The sequence below is a fragment of the Acomys russatus genome, chromosome 14, assembly GCF_903995435.1.
Source record: "Acomys russatus chromosome 14, mAcoRus1.1, whole genome shotgun sequence".
In the NCBI taxonomy this organism is placed as follows: domain Eukaryota; kingdom Metazoa; phylum Chordata; class Mammalia; order Rodentia; family Muridae; genus Acomys; species Acomys russatus.
The window spans coordinates 49,143,678-49,163,707 of NC_067150.1; the positions used below are offsets into that span (position 1 = coordinate 49,143,678).

General features: G+C 44.7%; 1 protein-coding gene across 2 annotated transcripts; it reads left to right on the forward strand.

The window, feature by feature from the left end:
• Nucleotides 1-3,776: 3,776 nt before the first annotated feature.
• Ubl7 (ubiquitin like 7) lies at nucleotides 3,777-19,181 on the forward strand. Of its 2 annotated transcripts, none has more exons than XM_051156551.1 (11): nucleotides 3,777-3,871; nucleotides 5,226-5,438; nucleotides 6,871-6,990; nucleotides 11,059-11,141; nucleotides 11,782-11,866; nucleotides 12,209-12,266; nucleotides 13,164-13,297; nucleotides 13,515-13,564; nucleotides 13,991-14,158; nucleotides 14,710-14,832; nucleotides 18,956-19,181. In XM_051156551.1, exons 2-11 carry the CDS (start codon nucleotides 5,255-5,257, stop codon nucleotides 19,091-19,093), a joined length of 1,143 nt encoding a protein of 380 aa, XP_051012508.1. In that variant the 5' UTR covers nucleotides 3,777-3,871; nucleotides 5,226-5,254; the 3' UTR covers nucleotides 19,094-19,181. The 2 variants fall into 2 exon arrangements, with proteins under 2 accessions (XP_051012508.1, XP_051012509.1); XM_051156552.1 differs by lacking the exon at nucleotides 3,777-3,871 and adding an exon at nucleotides 3,936-4,133.
• Nucleotides 19,182-20,030: the final 849 nt, after the last annotated feature.

A 20,030-nucleotide genomic window follows, 5' to 3' on the forward strand; every position in this document is an offset into this window, starting at 1 on the left:
CAGATATCAAGACCTAGTTTAAAGGTACAGGGATTGGGGATTGGAGAGTAATTAAGAACACTTGTCTGTGGGACTCAGGTTCAACTTCCAGTACCAAAGAGGCAGCTGTAACTCAAATCCCTGAGGATCAGATGTCTTCTTTTGGCCTCCTCTAGCACTGCATGCATGTGGTACACAGACATTCTTACACACACACACTTTAAAAAAGTAAATTCAAAAAGGAAGGAGGAGGAGGAGGAAGTCCGAGATTTGGGCTGGAGAGATGGCTCAGTAGCTAAGAGCATTGGCTGGTCTTTCAGTGGACCCAGGTTTAATTCCTAGCACCCACATGGTGGCTTAAAACCCTGTATAACTCCAATCCCAAGATATCTATGTCTTCTGCCCTCCAAGGGCACCAGGCATGCATGTGTGCAAAGACATACATGCAGATGAAACACCAATACACATTAACAAATTCTTAAAAAGCCACAAATGTTTTATTGAAAGTCACATGGCTGTAATTACCGGAAAATCAGGAAATCCTCAGATGCCAAAGATAAAGGAGGTACTGAAAGCCAGGTGGTGTGGTGGCACACGCCTTTAATCCCAGCCCTCGGGAGGCACAGGCAAGCCGATTGCTGTGAGTTCCAGGCCAGCCTGGTCTACAAAGGGAATCCACGACAGCCAAGGCTACACAGAGAAAGCCTGTCTCAAAAAACCAAAAAAAAAAAAAAAAAAAAAAAAAAAAAAAGAGGAACTGAAAAGATCGGCGAAGCTAAGTGTTGGTGAAACTCTCCCCATAAAGGTCTGTGGTTCTGAACATCTTGCTTGGGAGTTTTTGGCTTGGGGGCCCTGGAGCCTTTCAAAGGTTGAAAGTGATCATCTTAGCATGAAGTGGAAACCCTTAAAATATCTGCTAATATTTAGTAAACTGTTAGGCCAGTTTCTAAAAAATAATTATGTACTCTACAGGAAAACAAGAACAGTTTCCTCTGCTTGGCTCTGAGGAGAGGGCTCTGGGAAGGGCCCTGTGTGAGATGAGCGTTTCCCTTAGAATGGCAAAGCTCGAGCATGCACTGCCCATAAGTTTGAGGCCAAACTTTCTAAGATCATCCAGGGATATCCACACATTGTCCCATGGATCTTGACAAACCAAGTACAATCCACTGGGACAGCACTAGCAACACCCATACCATTTAAGAAGTGTCACACATGAAAATATTCATAGAAAGAATAGATTGTTTAAAAAAAAAAAAAAAAGGCAGAAAAATACATCTTTTCTCCATCCCCCCCAAAAAAAGTCACCAGGAAAACAAAAGTTAACACTAAAAAAAATGTGACATAAGAAGTCAACCTGAAGCCAGGTGTGGTGGCGCACACCTTTAATCCCAGCACTCGGGAGGCAGAGGCAGGAGGTTCTCTGTAAATTCAAGGCCAGCCTGGTCTATAAAGCGAGCTCAGGACGGCCAAGGCTACACAGAGAGACCCTGTCTCGAAAAACCAAAAAGAAAGAAAAAAAAAAAAAAAAAAAAAAAAAAAAGAATGGACGTTTGAATTTTTATCAGAATTATTCTGGGGGAGAGTGGATGTATATTCATGGGGATAGGTGTAGGTGGGTGTGTGCCATGATAAAAGTGTACAAGTCAGGTGACAACCTGCAGGTGTTGGTCCTCACCTTTCCATCTAATCTGAAACAGGTTCTCTCACAATTTGTTTTTCAATAGAATTATTGAACATTTTTTTTTTTTTAATTTGTCCCCTCTATTGAACTTTTCATGAATGATCATCCAGCATTTCCTTAGAGCTGACAAGGATATCAACGTTTCCAAACACAAACTGGCTGAAGTCCTGGTCTTGGACTCTTTTCTTCTTGCCAAATCCCCCATCCCACCCTCCAGGACCTTTGCTTTGAAACAGCGCTTACTTGCTAACTGCATTCCCACAGAGCCTGTTGATTCCAGTTTATTCTTCCATTAATATGCTCAGTTGCAACAGCATCATGCTTCGGTTGAGATCTCCTCTCTCGAGAACAAAAGGCTACACACAATAAGGCGGTCAGATTTGATTAATAGCTTTGGCCTGGATCATTCATTTAATACATATTTATTGCTAACCTATGTTTCAGGTCCCAATCAACTATGGAAGACAAACATGACAGTCTGTTTTTGGGTTTTTTTTTTTGTTGTTGTTGTTGTTGTTTTTTCCATGAAGATTGTGATGACAACAAACAAAAGAATTTCATGAGCATTCAGCTCCATTTTGAGAACACAAAAAGACATAGGATTCTTCACATCTCTGGTAAACAGTTAAGGCACAGTACTAAACAAAATGTAATAAAATAAAGTATGGAGTTTAAGTGCCGGTCCCTTAGTAGACAGAAAACTGCCTAAGAGGCTGGCCGGCCGGTTAAGAATGCCTGAAAGAGAGGCTCTATCAAGAAGGGTTAGGATAGGGGAGCGAGACTTCAGGAACTGTGAAGCCGTCCCCCTGCACACATATTTTATAGGAATAGAAGGGGTTACCTACATGTGTGTAGTATGCCTTTCTCTGTCAAGCTATCCTAGTCAGTTACCGCCCTAGTTTTGTCCTATAGTGGGATGTACAATAATATAGCTTTCAACCTTGTGAACACAGAATCAGTATTTAGCTGTTGTGAAAACTTCATTTTTAAGGTTCCATTTATTTAGTGTGTGTGTGTGTGTGTGTGTATGCACGCACATATGCCAGTGTGAATGTGTGGTCAGAGGACAGTTTTGGGGTGTCAGTTCTATCCTTCCACCACGTGGTTCCCTGGGGCAGGGTCACACTTAGGTACTCAGGTTCGGAGGCAAATGTCTTTACCTGCTGAGCCATCTTACGGGTCTCTCAACTTCGTAGTTTTAAAGCAGGTTTTCTTTCCTTTGTTTTTGTTTATAGGTTTTCTTAGTTTTGGAATTAATTTCCCGAGTCCAATCAGTCAGTCCATTTGTCTTTTTTTTGCCCCCCAAAGATTTATTTATTATTTATACAGTGTTCTGCTTGCATGTATGCCTGCAGGCCAGAGGAAGGCATCAGATCTCAGTGTAGATGGTTGTGAGTAACCATGTGGGTGCTGGGAATTGAACTCAGGACCTTTTGGAAGAGCAGTCAGTGCCCTTTTGTCTTAAGTTTAGTTAATTCTAACTTCTGTGCAAACACAATTCAATTTGATCGTGCAGAAGTTTCTCATCATCTAAAACAAGCAGTTTCTCTACGAAAGTTCAATGGAAATTCCCCTCCCCAAACTGATTCTATGAATGACTGTGTTATAAACCCCATTGTTGCATGTTCACGGTGTGCCAGAAACCCGACTTAATCACTCCTCGTAAGGACTCAACTTTTGGAGCCCTGGTGCGCCGCCACACGCTAGCTTCTCTGGGAGAAGGGAGCAAGAAGCACAGCAGGCTGACAACGCGAGAAGACAGCGTCTTCTTCCGAAGGGCTGCCGGTTGCCAGTCCACGTAGGAACGGGACCCCTGGGAGAAGGTTCGCTATCCGGCCTAGGGCCCATCGAAGCCTGGACCAATCAACAGGCTTCATAAATATCCCAGAAAAGCGCGGGAATCTCCCGGCTATTGATTGCTTTTGAAACCTCCACACGGAGTCTCCCTACCTCAGCTGATACAACTTTGTCTGACAGAAAATTACAACCTTCGCGCGCCTAGGATCCCAATCCGCTCCAAGTCTCGCCTCCAAGGAACCGGAAGCACTGCCGCTAGCTGCTGGCTGCCGGACGGCTATTTATAAGGGGTGGGGCCTCATTGAGAACTATAGCCCCCAGAATGCAGCGCGAAGCTTCCGGTTTCCGGCAAAAGGGCCAGAGTGAGTGTTTACACCGGCGGCTTGGTGCGGCCGGGTTCCTTCCGCGGGACGGGTGAGGGCGCTGGGCCCCTTGGGCGCGCGGGGCTCTCGTGGGTCTGGAGTAGCTAACTGGTCCCACGGGAGGGCTGGGGTTGTCAACAGTGTCCCTACTCACGACTACGTATCTGTAACCTTGGGCCAAGTGACTTCAGCTTTCTGAATCTTTGATTACTGATCTGTAAAATATGGACTATGATGCCTGCCCAAGACGACAGTTGTGAGGATTGAGATCGATATACAAAAAGACCAACTCCTTCCTTGCTTTAAACCTGAAGGTGGACAGTACCTTTAAGTCTGCTGGGTTGTGGCACAGCTTTTTCTTAGCCTTATCTCTACCGCAAGAGGCTTCTTTGAGAGAATTAGTGTCTGTAACAATGACTTGTGTGGCGGTGCAAGGCTCTCTTACCCTTAGGGTTTTTAGATTTATTTTGTTGCCATTCGTGTATTCCAGGCTTGGGAACAGTAAAATATAACAGCTCTAGTCTTGACTTTGAAGGGGTACGGGTATGGAGGAAGGGGTGAGAAACTGAGAAATAAGTTTTACAGGGAAAAAGCAGCAAAGAGAGCTTTTTTAGGCTGGCATCTGGTAATGAAGCTGGCTTCATTACTTGTCCTCAAAATCTATTGATTTGTATTGCTCTTTTGCCTTGAGGGAACAAGGGAATCTGTGACCAGGAGAAGAAAAAGAGGGTATGGAAACGATGGGTTCTTGGTAGGAGTTTGCTAAGAGGCCAAAGGGGAGGGGGTGGGGGGGGGGGAGAGAAATTACATGCAAAGACAGGAGGTGAGCAGAGGCGTATGCAGGAGACAACTTTGATATGCAGTATGCTTATATAAGGAGCAGGGCTGGGGTCTGTTGAGGAAAGCTGCTGAGCCAGGCTGTGGTGCTAACACCTGTTCATAGAGGTGCTTTGGGGTCAGTGAAGGCGGTCTAAGCAGTAAACGCTTGCAGACCTATGTTTAACAATAAGACATTGGGTGGCGCTATAGGTCTTTGATATGGAGAGGCAAGAAAAGCAAGAGCTTGTTAAAGCAGCTGTAATAGCTGAATCAGAAGTTTAAGAAGAAAAGCAGAAACCTGTGTAAAAGAGAGAGGGTTGGGCGATCTTGTTGGAACCTCACACCGTTCCTATCCAATTGGTTTGTCTTCCATGTCTAAAGGTGAAGAAACTAGGGCAATTCCTTGCTGTCCGCCATTAAAAGAATAAAGGGAAGACAGTAGGTTCTAGCGCTAGCCTGCTAATGTTATACTTCGGTAGCGGGATTGCACTGAAATTCTCTTTCTGGTTGCAGGAAGGAGAGATGAGTAGGATGGTGGTTTGTTTGTTTGTTTGTTTTTTAACCACTAATTCCTTATTGCTTTACAGGGAGAAAGAGAGCGCGCGAAGGAGAGAGGATGTCTCTCTCAGACTGGCATCTGGCAGTGAAGCTGGCTGACCAGCCACTCGCACCCAAATCTATTCTTCAGTTGCCGGAGACAGAAGTGGGAGAGTATTCCCTAGGGGGCTATAGCATCTCATTCCTAAAGCAGCTTATTGCTGGCAAGCTCCAGGAATCTGTTCCAGACCCGGAGCTGATTGGTGAGTCTTTGTGGGCTGGAGCTGGGCTGCTTGTTGCTCTGGCCTCTGGGAGAGGAGTTAAAAGAATGGTTTGTTGCCTCCAGAGGAAATTTTACACGAGTAGAAACAGAAAACGTGGCAAAACAGTTGTTTGCCACTTTAGTCACCATCATAACTCTTCACCAAGACACTGCTGAGGTCTTTCTCTGAGAGAACAAAATTAGCAAAGAGTCGTTGATGAGACTAGACTCCTCAGTCTATCACGTAAGACTTAAGGGATAATTAGGGTTTTTGTTTGTCTTGATGGCTGATTAAAGGGAAGGCAGCAAAATAGGAATGAGATTGGCAAGGCATTCTAGTGTAGGAAGGAGGGATTTAGGTATAGTACAGTCAAGTTAGATTATAAAGTGATCATATTCTATATCATAATACGCCAGGCACAGTTCCACCTGGTGAAGATATTTCCTACCCCAGGTGGATTAGATTCATCCTATTTGGTTGTTACTTTTTCCTCCTCCATTTATTTATATCAAACACTCTACAGCCTTGAGCTCTAGAGTTCTTCTGTGGACATATAAGTATTTGTACCCGATAAAGTTGCTGAAAGTGTTGGGTTTTTTGGTTTAATTTTGAGACAGGGTCTCACTTTGTAGTCCCGGCTGGCCTGGAACTTACTATATAGACTAGGCTGGTCCAAAGTCACCACTTACCTCTGATCTCTGAGTACTGGGATAAAAGGTGTATGTGCTACCATACCTGGCCAAAATGCATTTCTTCGTAAACCCCCAACACACACAGGTGCTGGCTATTGAATCCAGGGCCTTGTATATGCTAGGGAGCCAGTCTGCCATTGAGCTATACCCAAAGCCTGTTTATATGTTTAGTTTTTTTTTTTTTTTTTTTTTTTTTGAATTTTAAAGCAAGATCTTAATAAATTACCCAGGCTGCCCTCAAATTTGCTTCAGTCTCTTAAGTATCTGGGATTACAGATATGTGCCATTGCACCTGGGAAGAGTATCATTTTTTGCATGTATGCAGTGCATGCATATGAGTGTGCAGGAGTCTATACTCATGAGTGTGTGTGAACAGACCAGAACAGGACATCAGGTGTTCTCTCTCACACCACTTTATTGTCTTGCACCAAACCTGAAGCTTCCAGTTTGGGTTAGGCTGGGTGGCCAGCAAGTTCTTGGTGTCAGCTTGCCTATGCCGTTAGCCACTGGTGTTACAGGCATGTGCAGCCATGCCTGGATTTTTACGTGGCTACTTGGAATTTGAACTCAGGTCTTCATGCTTGCAGAGCAAGTGCTCCTGCCCAGTGAACTATTTCCCTGAGATCTGTCTCATTAAAATAATATTCTCAGGGAACAGAAACCAAATTGCTTTGAAAGCAAAATGTGAATGGGCAGGGTTTTTTTGTTTGTTTGTTTGTTTGATTGTTTTTGTTTTTTAGATTTGATCTACTGTGGCCGGAAGCTAAAAGATGACCAGACTCTTGACTTCTATGGTATTCAGCCTGGGTCCACAGTCCATGTTCTCCGAAAGTCTTGGCCTGAGCCTGATCAGAAACCTGGTAAGTGAGAGTTTGTCCTTAGTTAGATGGGCAGAGCTTCCTAAGATCTCCAAAGGAAGAGCCTGTGTGTTCTTGAGATACTGCCCTGGGTGCACAAAGGGCTGAGTTCCTGAGATGGTGATGTTCATCCTTCCTGGATTAGCTCCCACCAATAGAGTTAAGTTGTGACATTGTTACTGCCAACACCACTAAGAGTAGATATATTTTTTTACCTAATAAATTCATTAACTTATGGGTCTATTTAAACTCTTTAACAGTTGATTTCTCAGTAAACTTTACATCCTTTTAGTACTGTTGCTGTGCTCGGTGGGCAAAAGCCAGAAACATACCTTACTTTTTTGTTTGTTTGATTTTTTTTTTTTTTTTTTTTTGGTTTTTCGAGACAGGCTTTCTCTGGGTAGCCTTGGCTGTTCTAAACTCACTTTGTAGACCGGGCTGGCCTCGAACTCACAGCGATCGACCTGCCTCTGCCTCCTGAGTGCTGGGATTAAAGGCGTGCACCACTATGCCCAGCTATCCTTACTGTATTGCTGCAGTTTGTTCTTGTGTGAGCAGATCTTCCCACAAACTCCCTCAGGTGGTGATTTGTTCAGTAAGCTAACTACTCCTGCTGAGTGGTAACTTATTTCTAGGAAATATTCCAACAACCTTTAAATAGCCCTTGAAGAAACTATACAAAACCCAAAGCCTTTTTAGTTTATTATTAGAAAGTTCTGCTTAGAATTTACAATTTAGATTTTGTGTTTTAAAATCGTTTCCATGTTTAAAGCTCAGCTATGTATAAAAGAGGTCAGCTTTGTTAAACTAGCAGTTTGACATATTTTTATTTTGTTTGTGTCTGCTGTGAGTAGTTTTCAGCTTTTTGAAAGTTATTTTCTTCAGTTCTAAACATAGAACAAAAACATCTTTTGTATCCATATAGGAAGTGAGAGAGGGAAGCAGCCTGACATCCAAGGACTAGTTTGACACTCACAGCCAGGCTTTGAAGTCCCACTGTTCCAGGGTTCACTATCATCAGACAAGGACATTCGGAGACCATCATGGATCAAGTGAAAAAATAAGCTCTTTACCATTTCTAAACAGAGACAAAGCCCCCTCATTGTCCAAATGCACAAAAACTCACATATCCCTTCACCCTCTCTGGCTGATGAGAGTGACTACTGCCTCTACCACTTACAGCTTTCACCTTGCTCTAATTTGCCTTTCTTTTTCTTGAATAAAGCTATTAAAAACCTAATCATAGGGCTGGAGAGATGGCTCAGTGGTTAAGAGCATTGTCTGCTCTTCCAGAGGTCCTGAGTTCAGTTCTTGGCAACCACATGGTGGCTCACAACCATCTGTAATGAGATCTGGTACCCTCTTCTGACTTGCTGGCACACATGGAGGCAAAGTACTGTATACATAATAAATAAATCTTTTTTTTTTTTAAAGGCCTAATAAAATTGACTGCATAGCAAAATTGTTTTTCCCAGAATCATCCATCGAAGCCCCAATCCTCTGATGTTTCTAATATCCCCTGATTGAGATGCCCCACACTTGCTGTGGTCTAGACTCTCCTCTATGTGCTGAGTATTGAACCCAGCTTGTTCAGAAACAAGTCTGTCCTTCTACTTTTCAACTAGAGGGCATTGACCAAAGAAAATGAATGCTTCTGGTTTCTGCAAACTAGGTTCCCCCCGCCCCTTCAGTATCTTACTCAATCAGGACATGGTAGGTCACACTCTAGCATTTTTTTGATGAAAAAAAAATCAGAAGGATACTTATTCAAGTCACGTAATTAAAATGAGTGTTCAAATTAGGATATAAACCCAGATTATTCCTACTTAGAAGCCTTTGTGTTTTGTTCTAGCCTGACTGCCTTTCTTTCCCAAAGGATATTAGAGAGACACTCATTACTCTTAGCAGAGTGTGTGTGTGTGTGTGTGTGTGTGTGTGTGTGTGTATTTAGGCAGGGCCTTGATTTTGTAATCTATAACTTGTAGTTTTTCCTCTCCTTCCAAAGACCAGGATTAGGAAGTATATGCTACCATCCTCGGCTTAATTTTATTTATTTTTTAATTTCTTAGCAATATTGGAGATCAGGCTTTTCCACCACTGAGTCACACTCTGAGCCACGCATCTTATTTGAACTTTCAATTTGAGCAGAGATAGTACCCTGGGTTCCAGCCACAGAAAGAAATCTGATGTTCCTTCAAAGCATCTCCTCCTTATTCCCTCATGCCTTTCTGTATATTTTCACATAGGCTTTGAAGAGCATCTTCCAGTAAACATGTAGTCTGCCTTAAGTTCCCCTCTTGGATGGTCTCCCAGGAGGCAGCTTGGGTCCTAGCCTTTCTCGTATGGATGGCTAGCACTCCTTACTGGCACCTTTGTCTCTGCCCAGGACCTCAGTGTGACATTTTATAATTGTATGTTTGTGTGTTAGATTTAGTTTCATTTCTCCTACTGCCCCAAGAGTTTTTAATGGGAGGATTCTTATTTTTTGTGTGACTTGCCCAAAGCTAGATACAAGATAAATGCTTGGTTTGTTCAGTTTCTTGAACGAATAAGTTAGGCAATTTACTTGTGGTATCTCTTTTTCGAAGAAGACAGCCCTCATGATCATGATGACATGATTGCTGCGCTGAACTCCAGGCTACAGTTGACTTTGCTTAGAGTGTAGTGTCTATAAAGTCAGATGATGTAGCCTAGGTTATCCTAAGGGTACCACAGTAAAGTGTGGCCCAGGGTGAACTTCCTACCTGTTCCTATCCCTCACCTATGAATTGGGTGATGGTAGTCAGGGTGATGTTTCTGTATGTAGGTCACAGTCTCCAGAAATCAAAAGAGAAGTTGCTGTTTGGCACATGATAAAAGTTTGTTCAGAGCTTTCAGGTGCCTTGTACTTCCTTTGTTTATTTGTTTTGTTTTTCCAGACATGGTTTCTCTGTGTAGCCCTGGCTGTCCTGGACTTGCTTTGTAGACCAGCCTGGCCTTGAACGCACAGAGATCCGCCTGCCTCTTCTGCCTCCCTGAGTTGCTGGGATTATACGTGTGAGCTACCCCTCCCCCTGGCTACTTCCTTCGTTCTTTCTGGGATTCTTTTTGTTGTGGTTTGTTTTTTTTTATTTATTTGTCTATTTGTGGTGCTTAGGATCAAACACAGGGCTTAGCACAGGCTGTTAGGCACATGCTTCACCTAGCCCAACTTTTATATCTTTCTATGAATCGAAATAATATCACGGGAGCTGGAGAGATGGCTCAGAGGTTAATAGCACTTTCTCCTCTCCAAAGGACCCTGTTTGAGTTCTCATCACCCACATGTAGCTCACAATCAACTGTAGCCCCAGTTCTAGGGAATCTGGGTGGCCAGGCACTCACATGGTACACAGACATACATGCAGGCAGAACATTCATACACATAAAATAGTAGTTAAAAGATAAATGAAAAATAATAAAGGAACCTAAATTATTTGGAATTTAAATTCTGAATGTTACAGAATTCAAATTATTGCAAATATTAAAGAAATTCAAATGCAGATAACAAAGAAGAAAGAATTACCCATGAGCCTGTCCCTCTAAGAAAATGTTATTCTTTATCTTGCTCCTTCCAGCCTTGGACCATATGCAGACTGACATATTTTGCATAGTTTTACCAGAGAATGCACATCCAATTTTGTGTTCTATTTCTTTCTCTTAACATATTGTGTCAGCATAGTGTTAATATCGTTAAGATGGCTTGGAGTGCACTTACATAAGACTAAGTAAGAGTCCATTGAATTGATTATACATTCTTTTCAAATGTAAGAAGTCTAGAATTCCTGCAGTGGGCTATTGATCAGAAAAGCCTCTTTCATTTGACAGAATCTCCCTCTGTTAGAACTTGGTCTTACGTACTGAAGATAATTCATTGAGCATGCAAACTCACATTTATGGCATAATTTCTGAGGTGGTACTCACATTCTTAGAGGGTGATGAGGGAAGGGACGCTAGACCAAGTTGCACCTGGACAAATGCTGAACTGATGGTGCCACATCTGTGTAATGACAGAGCCTGGCATGTAGGATAACTAAGTGTCTTGTTCTCCAGAACCTGTGGACAAAGTGGCTGCCCTGAGAGAGTTCCGGGTCCTGCACACTGCCCTGCACAGCAGTTCCTCCTACAGGGAGGCGGTGAGTGAGCCAAGATTGTAGGAGATGATATGAACACTGGTCTCTGTTTAGCGTGGGAGCTGACAACACTTTGCCATGGCAACCAAGAGTTCCTTTGGGAGTTTTTGCTATGTCTGTGGGCCTCAGTAGACTCCTATCCCTCCCCAAAGAGCCTGTCTCAGTCAGCCATTGGTTGTTGATTCCCTGTGATGATAATTACACAACCCCTCATACTGGCCTTATGGACTGAATATGGTTACAGCTACAGAATCTATACACCTTTTCTGATGGGACTTAGTCTTTGACTTTTGGGTGAACTGCCTATCACTTCTTAAGCATGGATTTTCCCAATGGAGAAATGGGCTGTTGACAGGCAGAGTTAATATAGCTGTGAACTTCCTAATGTATACAAGTGTGAAGTAATCATTGTATGAAGATTGGGAAGGGGACCTGGAGAAACTGTTGCTGAGTTTGTGATGAGAGCATTTGTTTGAGAAGTATTACTAATAGGGATGGTGTGTCGGGGGCAACCCCAGAGACTATTCCATTGTGGTATGTCTACACGCAGTCAAAGGGAGAGAGAATCAAGAGGAGTGTGGGCACTTGATGAGTGTGTTGCGCTAGTTGGAATGCTGCTAAGTCATCCTCATTTCTCCTGCAGGTCTTTAAGATGCTCAGCAATAAAGAATCTCTGGATCAGATCATTGTGGCCACCCCAGGCCTCAGCAGTGACCCCATTGCTCTAGGTAAGTATAAGAAAAATATTTCAAGAAATGTGAGGTTTTGGAAAAGGAGAAACTAGGAACAAAAAAGGGCTCCGGCCATCTTTTTTGAAGAAGTACTGCATAATGAAAGTTCATTCCACAAACCCAGACCCTAAGGACTCTCAGTCCTCCGCTGTGGCAACTCTGTGCCCTAAGTGCAGGAAAATGTGGGGAGCAGGGAGCATTTGCCCGAGACTATTTCCTCCTCTTAGGAGGGCTGGATTGGGATCCCACTGAGCTGCTTGCCTTGAAACTTACTGCTGCTGCTGCTTCCTGGATCTTGCCAGATTTCCACTGTCTAAGAGAAATCTTGGTCTCTTCCAGGGGTTCTCCAGGATAAGGACCTCTTCTCCGTCTTTGCTGATCCCAACATGCTGGATACGTAAGTATAACCATCATTTATAAAGGTCTCTTTCTCACGTGGTGAGGCTAGAAACATGTCCTTGCCGTGGTATTTCCTCATGGAGGCCAGTTGAGTCTATCACCAAGTCTGCTGTACCTTTATGTATCAAGATGGAAGGGAGCAGCAAGGCTGCTTCGTATTAGAAAAGCCCAGGGGGAGAGGCACGTGAAGTGTGTCCCATGAAGCAATGTGGTGAGAGGGCTTTGTGTGCCAGGTGGATTTCTTTGAGTAAACGTCAGGGACTGTGAGCTAGGGCAAGGAGCCGTAGGTATTTAGGACATAAAATGTTAGAGCTGGCAGGCTAGTAGTGGCTGTGTCCCCTTATTTTGCAAATGAAGAAGTTAATTGCTCTAGGAAGAGAAAGGACTCATCAGAGGCTGCCCATTGTATGAGAGCTGGTGTCTGGACTCAGTTCTGATCCCTGAGCCTACCAAACTATGTGTTTCCATATCCTGTCATGCCTTGCCTATACTTTTGCTTTTTTGTCTGTGTGATGGGTTTTTAGTAGATCTTAAAAAACCAAGCCTTTCTGGCCTTTGTAAGGGAAGGTTATCAGGATGACAGAACTTCTTGGCAAAAGACATTGAAGAATGGGCTAAATGTGGGGCCCATGCTTGTAATCCTAGAACTCAGGAGACAGAGGCAATGACAGTAAACCTGATGCTAGCTTGGCCTAGAGAGCAAGTGTTAGGCCAGCCAGAGATACACAGCGAGGCCCTATTTCAAAGCCAAAACCCAAACTAAATAAAAAGCAAACATCATGCTGAAGGCTGAGGGATTAAGGGCAGGCCTAGGTAGCTCAGTTTTAATGGTCACTCATAGTGTCCTGGACAAGGATGCTCTTTCCCTGGTCACTCTTTTCTCCCTCTCTTCTAGATTGGTGCCTGCTCACCCAGCACTAGTCAATGCCATCATCCTGGTTCTGCACTCAGTGGCAGGCAGCACCCCAATGCCTGGAGCTGACTCCTCTTCCCGAAGCATGCCCTCCAGCTCGTACCGAGATATGCCAGGTGAGGCCCCTCAGGAGCTGGTTGTGGCCCAGGGATTTGCTTTACTCAGCAGCTATGTATAGTGTTGGCATAGGGCGTGAGTCAGGAAGTGCATCTGTCCTGTACTTTTCCGAGGGGAGAAATGAAATATGAATTTGGAGCATAACTTGAGCTGAGATCTGGAGCTGCGCCGGTGCCTTTCTGTTCTCCCTCCTGGAATCTGTTCCTTCTCCTCCAGGTGGCTTCCTGTTTGACGGGCTCTCAGATGACGAGGACGACTTTCACCCAGTGAGTGGCATGGCAGCCTGCCCCTTGGGGGATGGTCCTGGGAACCAGCTTTTCCTTAGGACTTGCTATTCCCAGGCCTGGGAAGTGGTCAGGGGGATCTGGGGGGAGGCGGCGGGGGACGGGCAAGGCCATGTCATATTACTCTTTTTGAAAGGTGGGACCTTAGGAAGTCTCCCTGGGAATTGGGGGTATGGGGTGTGGTTCTTTTTTTTTTTTTTTTTTTTTTTTTTTTGGTTTTTTCGAGACAGGGTTTCTCTGTGTAGCCTTGGCCATCCTGGACTCACTTTGTAGACCAGGCTGGCCTCGAACTCACAGCGATCCGCCTGCCTCTGCCTCCCGAGTGCTGGGATTAAAGGCGTGCGCCACCACGCCCGGCTGTTGGGGTGTGGTTCTTTTGTCCTAATTCTGGATGCCCTTTTATTCCAGAGCACCCGGTCTACACCCTCTAGCAGTACACCCAGCTCCCGCCCGGCCTCCCTGGGGTACAGTGGAGCTGCAGGGCCCCGCCCCATCACCCAGAGCGAGCTTGCCACTGCCCTGGCCCTGGCCAGTACTCCAGAGAGCAGTTCTCACACACCAACACCTGGGACCCAGGTATGGAGAAGAGGGTTGGGAACATTAAAGCCAGACCCCCAAGAGCAGAACTCCTCTGTAGTACATATGGTTTATCTTTGCTGCCCCTGCTGCTGGATCTCTTTGTGCTAAACCCTGGGAGTTCTCAACTGTGGTTCAGGAGACTCCCCCCTTTTCACTTGCTTTTAGGTCTCAGAAGTCCAGCTTTAGCACAGGCCTAGTTGTTTCCTCTCGTCTCCAGCAGGGACTAGATATCTCTAGAGTAAGGTTCTTGATGATTTTGCTCTGCCTCCAAAGTGCTACCTCTGTTACTACTGGGGCTCTAGACTGGGCCAGGAGGTCTCAGAGTCCTTTTCCCTGGAGTAAAGGAGAATGGGACTTTTTCTGTTCACAGAAATTGCTTTAGGTACCCCCAAAATACAGTGTAGTTGTCTCATTCTCATAACAGGCCTCTATTGGGGGGCAGGAGTTAGGCACCCCAGGAGTAGTGTGGGGTCACATGATGACACTTGACTGTTGGATATGAAACTGAGATGGCTCTGGGGCAACACTGACTATTTCTTTGAATCCAGGGCCATTCTTCGGGCACCTCACCAATGTCCTCTGGTGTCCAATCAGGGACACCCATCACCAATGATCTTTTTAGCCAAGCCCTCCAGCATGCCCTGCAGGCCTCTGGGCAGCCCAGCCTTCAGGTGAGTCTCCCCACTTTCAGGTTTTCGTGTAGTCTCCTAGTTTAGCATGCTGAGCCTCTTTCTGCACACTTGGAGGCCCTTCCCTTTAGGAACACCAGGGGCAAATGAATGACAGTGTGACAGATGAGCCTTCCCAGAGAGGGCAAGTTGCTCTTGTGCTTATTATTCTTGCCTGAGTGACTATAGCCTGATTCCTATGATCATGAGGAAGCTTTCGTTACCGTCCGTCCGTCCGTCTGTCCGTCCGTCCATCCGTCCATCCATCCATCCATCCATCCATCCATCCATCCATGCTTTCAGGGAGCCTTGACTGAACAGGGAGCACATATATAGGGCCTGGGTTGAGCTGCTAGAGCTCAAAGTGAGTGGGTCCCTTAGCCCCTGCCATGGAAGAGCACCACACAGGCACACATTTGGGAAGCATCTTGGTTAGAAGCTTACTGCTTGGAGTAAGAGCTTAAGGCAAGCAGAACTGAGAGCCGTTTAAGCTGATTGATAGAGGTAAGTCTGGTAAGCCAGATAGGGGAAGGGTTTTGTGATAGGGAGGGGTTAATTTCCAGGCAGCGGCGACTGCCTGATGGAAAAGATGTGGATAGATGGATGTGATATACTACAAACTGTATGGCTGGAATGCAATGTCGATGCATAGACCATCCTTAGATGGGGTCAGAGAAAGGGTGCAGAAGCCTAGGTGGAAGGGGCCTTCAGTGGCAGTCCAAGGAGGTTAGATTTGATCTGATTGTTATTAGGAGTTCCTGAGAAGCCTTAAGGAGAAAAAGGTCACACTAGCACCTAAGTGGAGAGTCCAAGTCTCAGCATTGTATCTCTTTCTGTTTGTTTTTTGAGGCAAGGTTTCTCTGTGTAACAGCCCTGGCTGTCCTGGAACTAGCTTTATAGACCAGGCTGGCTTCAAACTCACAGAGATCCACCGGCCTCTGCTTCCCATTAGCATTGTCTTTTCTACCTTCAAAGTATGAGCTGTTTACTTCATGCCTTTTACCTCTGTTCAGAGTGAGATTGTGGGGGAAGCATCATTTTGAAACTTTTTTGGGTCCCATAGCTATGAATCAACAGCAAAACCCAAGCAAAGTCTTAGGCTGATAGTTGTAACCCTATCAGACAAGTGGCACATCTTCCTGAAGTAGAGAAATGTAAGACTCACCACTTCCTAGAAGAATCGGAAAGAGTATAAATAGACTGTTTGCTGAAAAGGAAGTATGTCTATAGTGCACACAAGATTCCTTTCAGTCCCGTTTCTCAGAAGTGTCACAGAGATGTTTGTGTATATAGAAAATGAAAGTTTCATGGCACTGAAAGAGTCACAATAGCATTATTTGTAATGGCAGAAGATTGTAAACAGTCAACTAGAGGCTAGAATATTATATGCTTACTAAAAAGTTTTTGTAATAAGGCATAGTGATGCTCTGTGAGCTCAGCACTTACAAGGTTGAGGGAGGAATATTATGAGTTGGTGGCTAGCCTATGCTATATAGCAAAAGTTAAAAAAAAAAATTCTTTATGTATGTGCTGGCTAGTGTTTGTCAACTTGACACAAATTCGAGTCATCTGAGAGGAGAGGACATCAGTTGAAAAACTCCTTCCATAAAATGAGGCTGAGGGCCAGCCTATAGGGCTTTTTTTTTTTTTCTTTTTTCTTTTTTTCTTCCTTCCTTCCTTTTTTTTTTTTTTTCTTCCAAGACAGGGTTTCTCTGTGTCACCTTGACTGTCCTGGGCTCGCTTTGTAGACCTGGCTGGCCTTGAACTCACAGAGATAACATGTCTGTCTCTTCCTCCCTGACTGCTGGAATTATGGGTGTGCATCACCAAGCCTGGCTGTAGAGCATTTTTTTTAATTAGTGATTGATGTGAGAGAACCCAGCCCATTGTGGGCCATTCCACTCTTGGGCTATGCTCTATAAGAAAGCAGGCTGAGCAAGCCATAAGGAACAAGCCAGTAAGCAGTGTATTTCCATGGCCTCTGCATCAGCTCCTGCCTCCTGGTTCCTGCCTTGCCTGAGTTCCTGCCCTGGTTTTCCTCAGTGGTAGACTTAAAAGCTATAAGGTGAAATAAACTCTTTTCTCACCAAGTTACTTTTGGCCATGATATTTTATCACAGGATGGAAACCCTGACTAACAGTGTACCAGCATAGAAAGATCACTTTCCACTACCGATCATAGTGAACAAAAGTTGAGCTAGATGTGATGACATGTACCTATTACCTCAGCACTCAGAAGGTGGAAGCAGGGAGATTGGGAGTTTAAGGCTTTCCTTGACTATATAGTAAATTTGAGGCCAGCCTGTTCTACATGAGATCCTCTATCAAATATTCAAAAAGAAAAGAGAAATTTTAAACAAAACAAAACAAAAACCTTAATTTATTTTTGTTGATCTTGTACCTTGACAATTTCATACATTTTTTTTATGTAATTTATTCTGATTACTCTCCTCTCACCCTCTTAATATCCTCCTGCCATCCCTATTAAATCCTGCCCATCAGCATTACTAGTCTCTTTCCCAGACTCTTGACTTTTGGTTTGGTTTTGTGTCGCATAGTTTGGCCAGGCCTTCTGTATAAGCATTGGATTGGAACTAGCCAATGGAGCCTAGAGTTGGGTCACCAGTGGTCATACAACTAAAGGCAATAGCTTCCCTTCTCCTTGTCTCTATCAGCAGTAAATATAAATAGTTCAGCAGTGTGAGGAATTGCCCCCTTAGGCCCTCCTCCACCTATGCCTGACTATTGGTAGGCCCATTGTTTGGCTTTTGTTTTTACATTATTTAATTTACTATTTGTGGGTGTGGATGTGTGTGGGTGTGTGTGTGTGTGTGTGTATGTGGGTTCCAGATTCAGATCATTTGGGTCCCAAGGCAAACACTTTTACCCACTGAGCTATCTTACCAGTCCTGATGGGCCACGCTATGCAGACTCAGGCAATGCAAACATCCCCTGCTGTGAATTCATTGTTGCAATGGTTGTGTCTTATCTAGAGGATGGCATTTTGTAGCCCTTCTTCCAATGTTTTCATTTCTTCTTATGAAATGTTCTCTAAACTTCAGAGGGGTGTGCATGTGTCTTGTTTTAGGGATGAGCAGTAAAGCCCCTTGTACGTTCATGAATCTCTTCATTCACCACCATTCACTGGAAAGAGAGGCTTCTCTAATTGAAGCTGAGAGAAATATTTGTCTTTGTGTATAAACATCAATATTTAGAAGGCAATTTAATGCAGTGCCAATTTTTCTAGACAATAGCATCCAGTCCCATTTCCCCTTAGAGCTTATGATCCTCCAAGTGTGGGCTTTTGGTCAGCTTTACCATACCAGACATAGATTCTCTTCCTTAGAGCCAGCCTCAAAGCCAGCTAGCAGTTATTTGCCCCTGTAACAGCAATGCCAATGTGCAAGTGGTGCTACCTGGCAGGTGGTCTCATAGTTGTAGGGCTCACAGGGGCTTCTTTCCTTCTTCAGCAGTCTGTGGCTGTGAAAGCTGTCCCCAGGGAGGGCTCTTCCAGCTCAGCTCGGTCTCTGTATCATGCTACCACACTGGGTGGTGTCTTTAGCAATACTGTCTTAGTAAGTTTCCATGTGACTTTCATATGCCCCCCCCTTGGGTATGTTAAGGTAACTACCCACTTCGCTTCTTCTATTTCAACACCTCTTCCTTGCTTAAACCTTTTCATTTCAGTGTCCACCATCTGTTTTCATAGTACCTACATTTTTCTTTATTCCTCTCTTAAGGCAGCTTCCTCCCAATGACCTCTTTATAGTTTCCTGACTTCTACAGTTACTTTTTTTTGAGGCTCACTGGGCTTGAATTAAGGATGCCCTGCCATGACCCGAGGAAAGAACCATCACACCCAACTCAAGCTAATTTCAAAGTTTACTCTGTGTGTGTTGTTGGGGGGGGGCGGGGTAAGGTGCTTTCTCTTTACTATAAACCTTCATTTGTTCTCTTTACCCTCGTGTTTCTTCAGTCTTCCTGAAGCCCCTGTGCTATGGCCATGAACATCAGTAGCTTTGCTGTGGGTCTCCACTTTTCCTTTCTATCCTGAAAACATACCCTCTAAGTCTGTGACTTTATCAAGAGCCCAGCTAACACCTCTGCTTGCCCTGTCTTTCCACAGAGCCAGTGGCAGCCTCAGCTGCAGCAGCTGCGTGACATGGGCATCCAGGACGACGAGCTGAGCCTCCGGGCCCTTCAGGCCACTGGAGGTGATATCCAAGCAGCCCTGGAGCTCATCTTTGCTGGAGGAGCCCCATAAACTGCTTGTACCCGAATACCTACCAAGTTGCAGAGGCTATTTCTGCCAGGAGGCACCTGTGAAATTGCCTCCAGCTCCCCAACCCACCCACCCCCACCCCCGTCAATATATGTGATGGTCCACTTGCCTGCTGTGTCCAGTGCTTGGCCTTCTTATTGATGTCAACTGGTGGGAGAAACTGGGCAAACAAGATATCTGGTTTTGGTGCTGTGACATCAGGGTTCAGGTAACCCATACTTGGTTTAGGTCCTGGGTAGGAGGTTTGGGGCTAGTATCACAGAGGTGCTGTGTAATGCCAATGTTCTTTAGACAAGTCCCTAATAATAACTCCCATTTGTTTTAGTGCTTTAGAGCCCCAGGCTGGAGCCAGCTACAGCCCAGTCTGCAGGGTAGCTGCTGAGTTACAGATAAAGCCAGAAGAGACTGTCCCTTCTGATGAAAGACCAGGTGGAGTTCTGGTTGTGGTGGGAAAGAATATTTGTCAAATGATTCCATGTCCCTACACTGGCTGTATCTCACCAGACATCCTTTGATGTATGTTCTGTAATTCAGGACTCAAACTGTGCCAGGAAATGTGTCTCTTTCCTGTTGTCCTAAAGGCACAAAGACAAGAGCAGATAAAAAACAATACTAACAAAGGCAGCACAATCAGAGCCAAACTCTAATAGTGAAGAGAGGGACCCAGCCCCAAGCTGTGCTCACCTGACTGCTCTGGTTTCCTGGGGCATTTCCTGAAGCATCATAGATATGTCCAAGTTGACAAAGTGGGTTTCATATGCTTTGAATCTGTTAGGGGAAAAAATATCTTTACCGGCAGTAGCTCTTGGACTCATTTGGAACTGACGTGGATGGGCAGGAGTTCAGGGCTCTGTCCTAGCCTTGGCTGATATTCCCATCACACCATCTCCTGCCATGGCCATGTGGCCTCTGCTTGTCT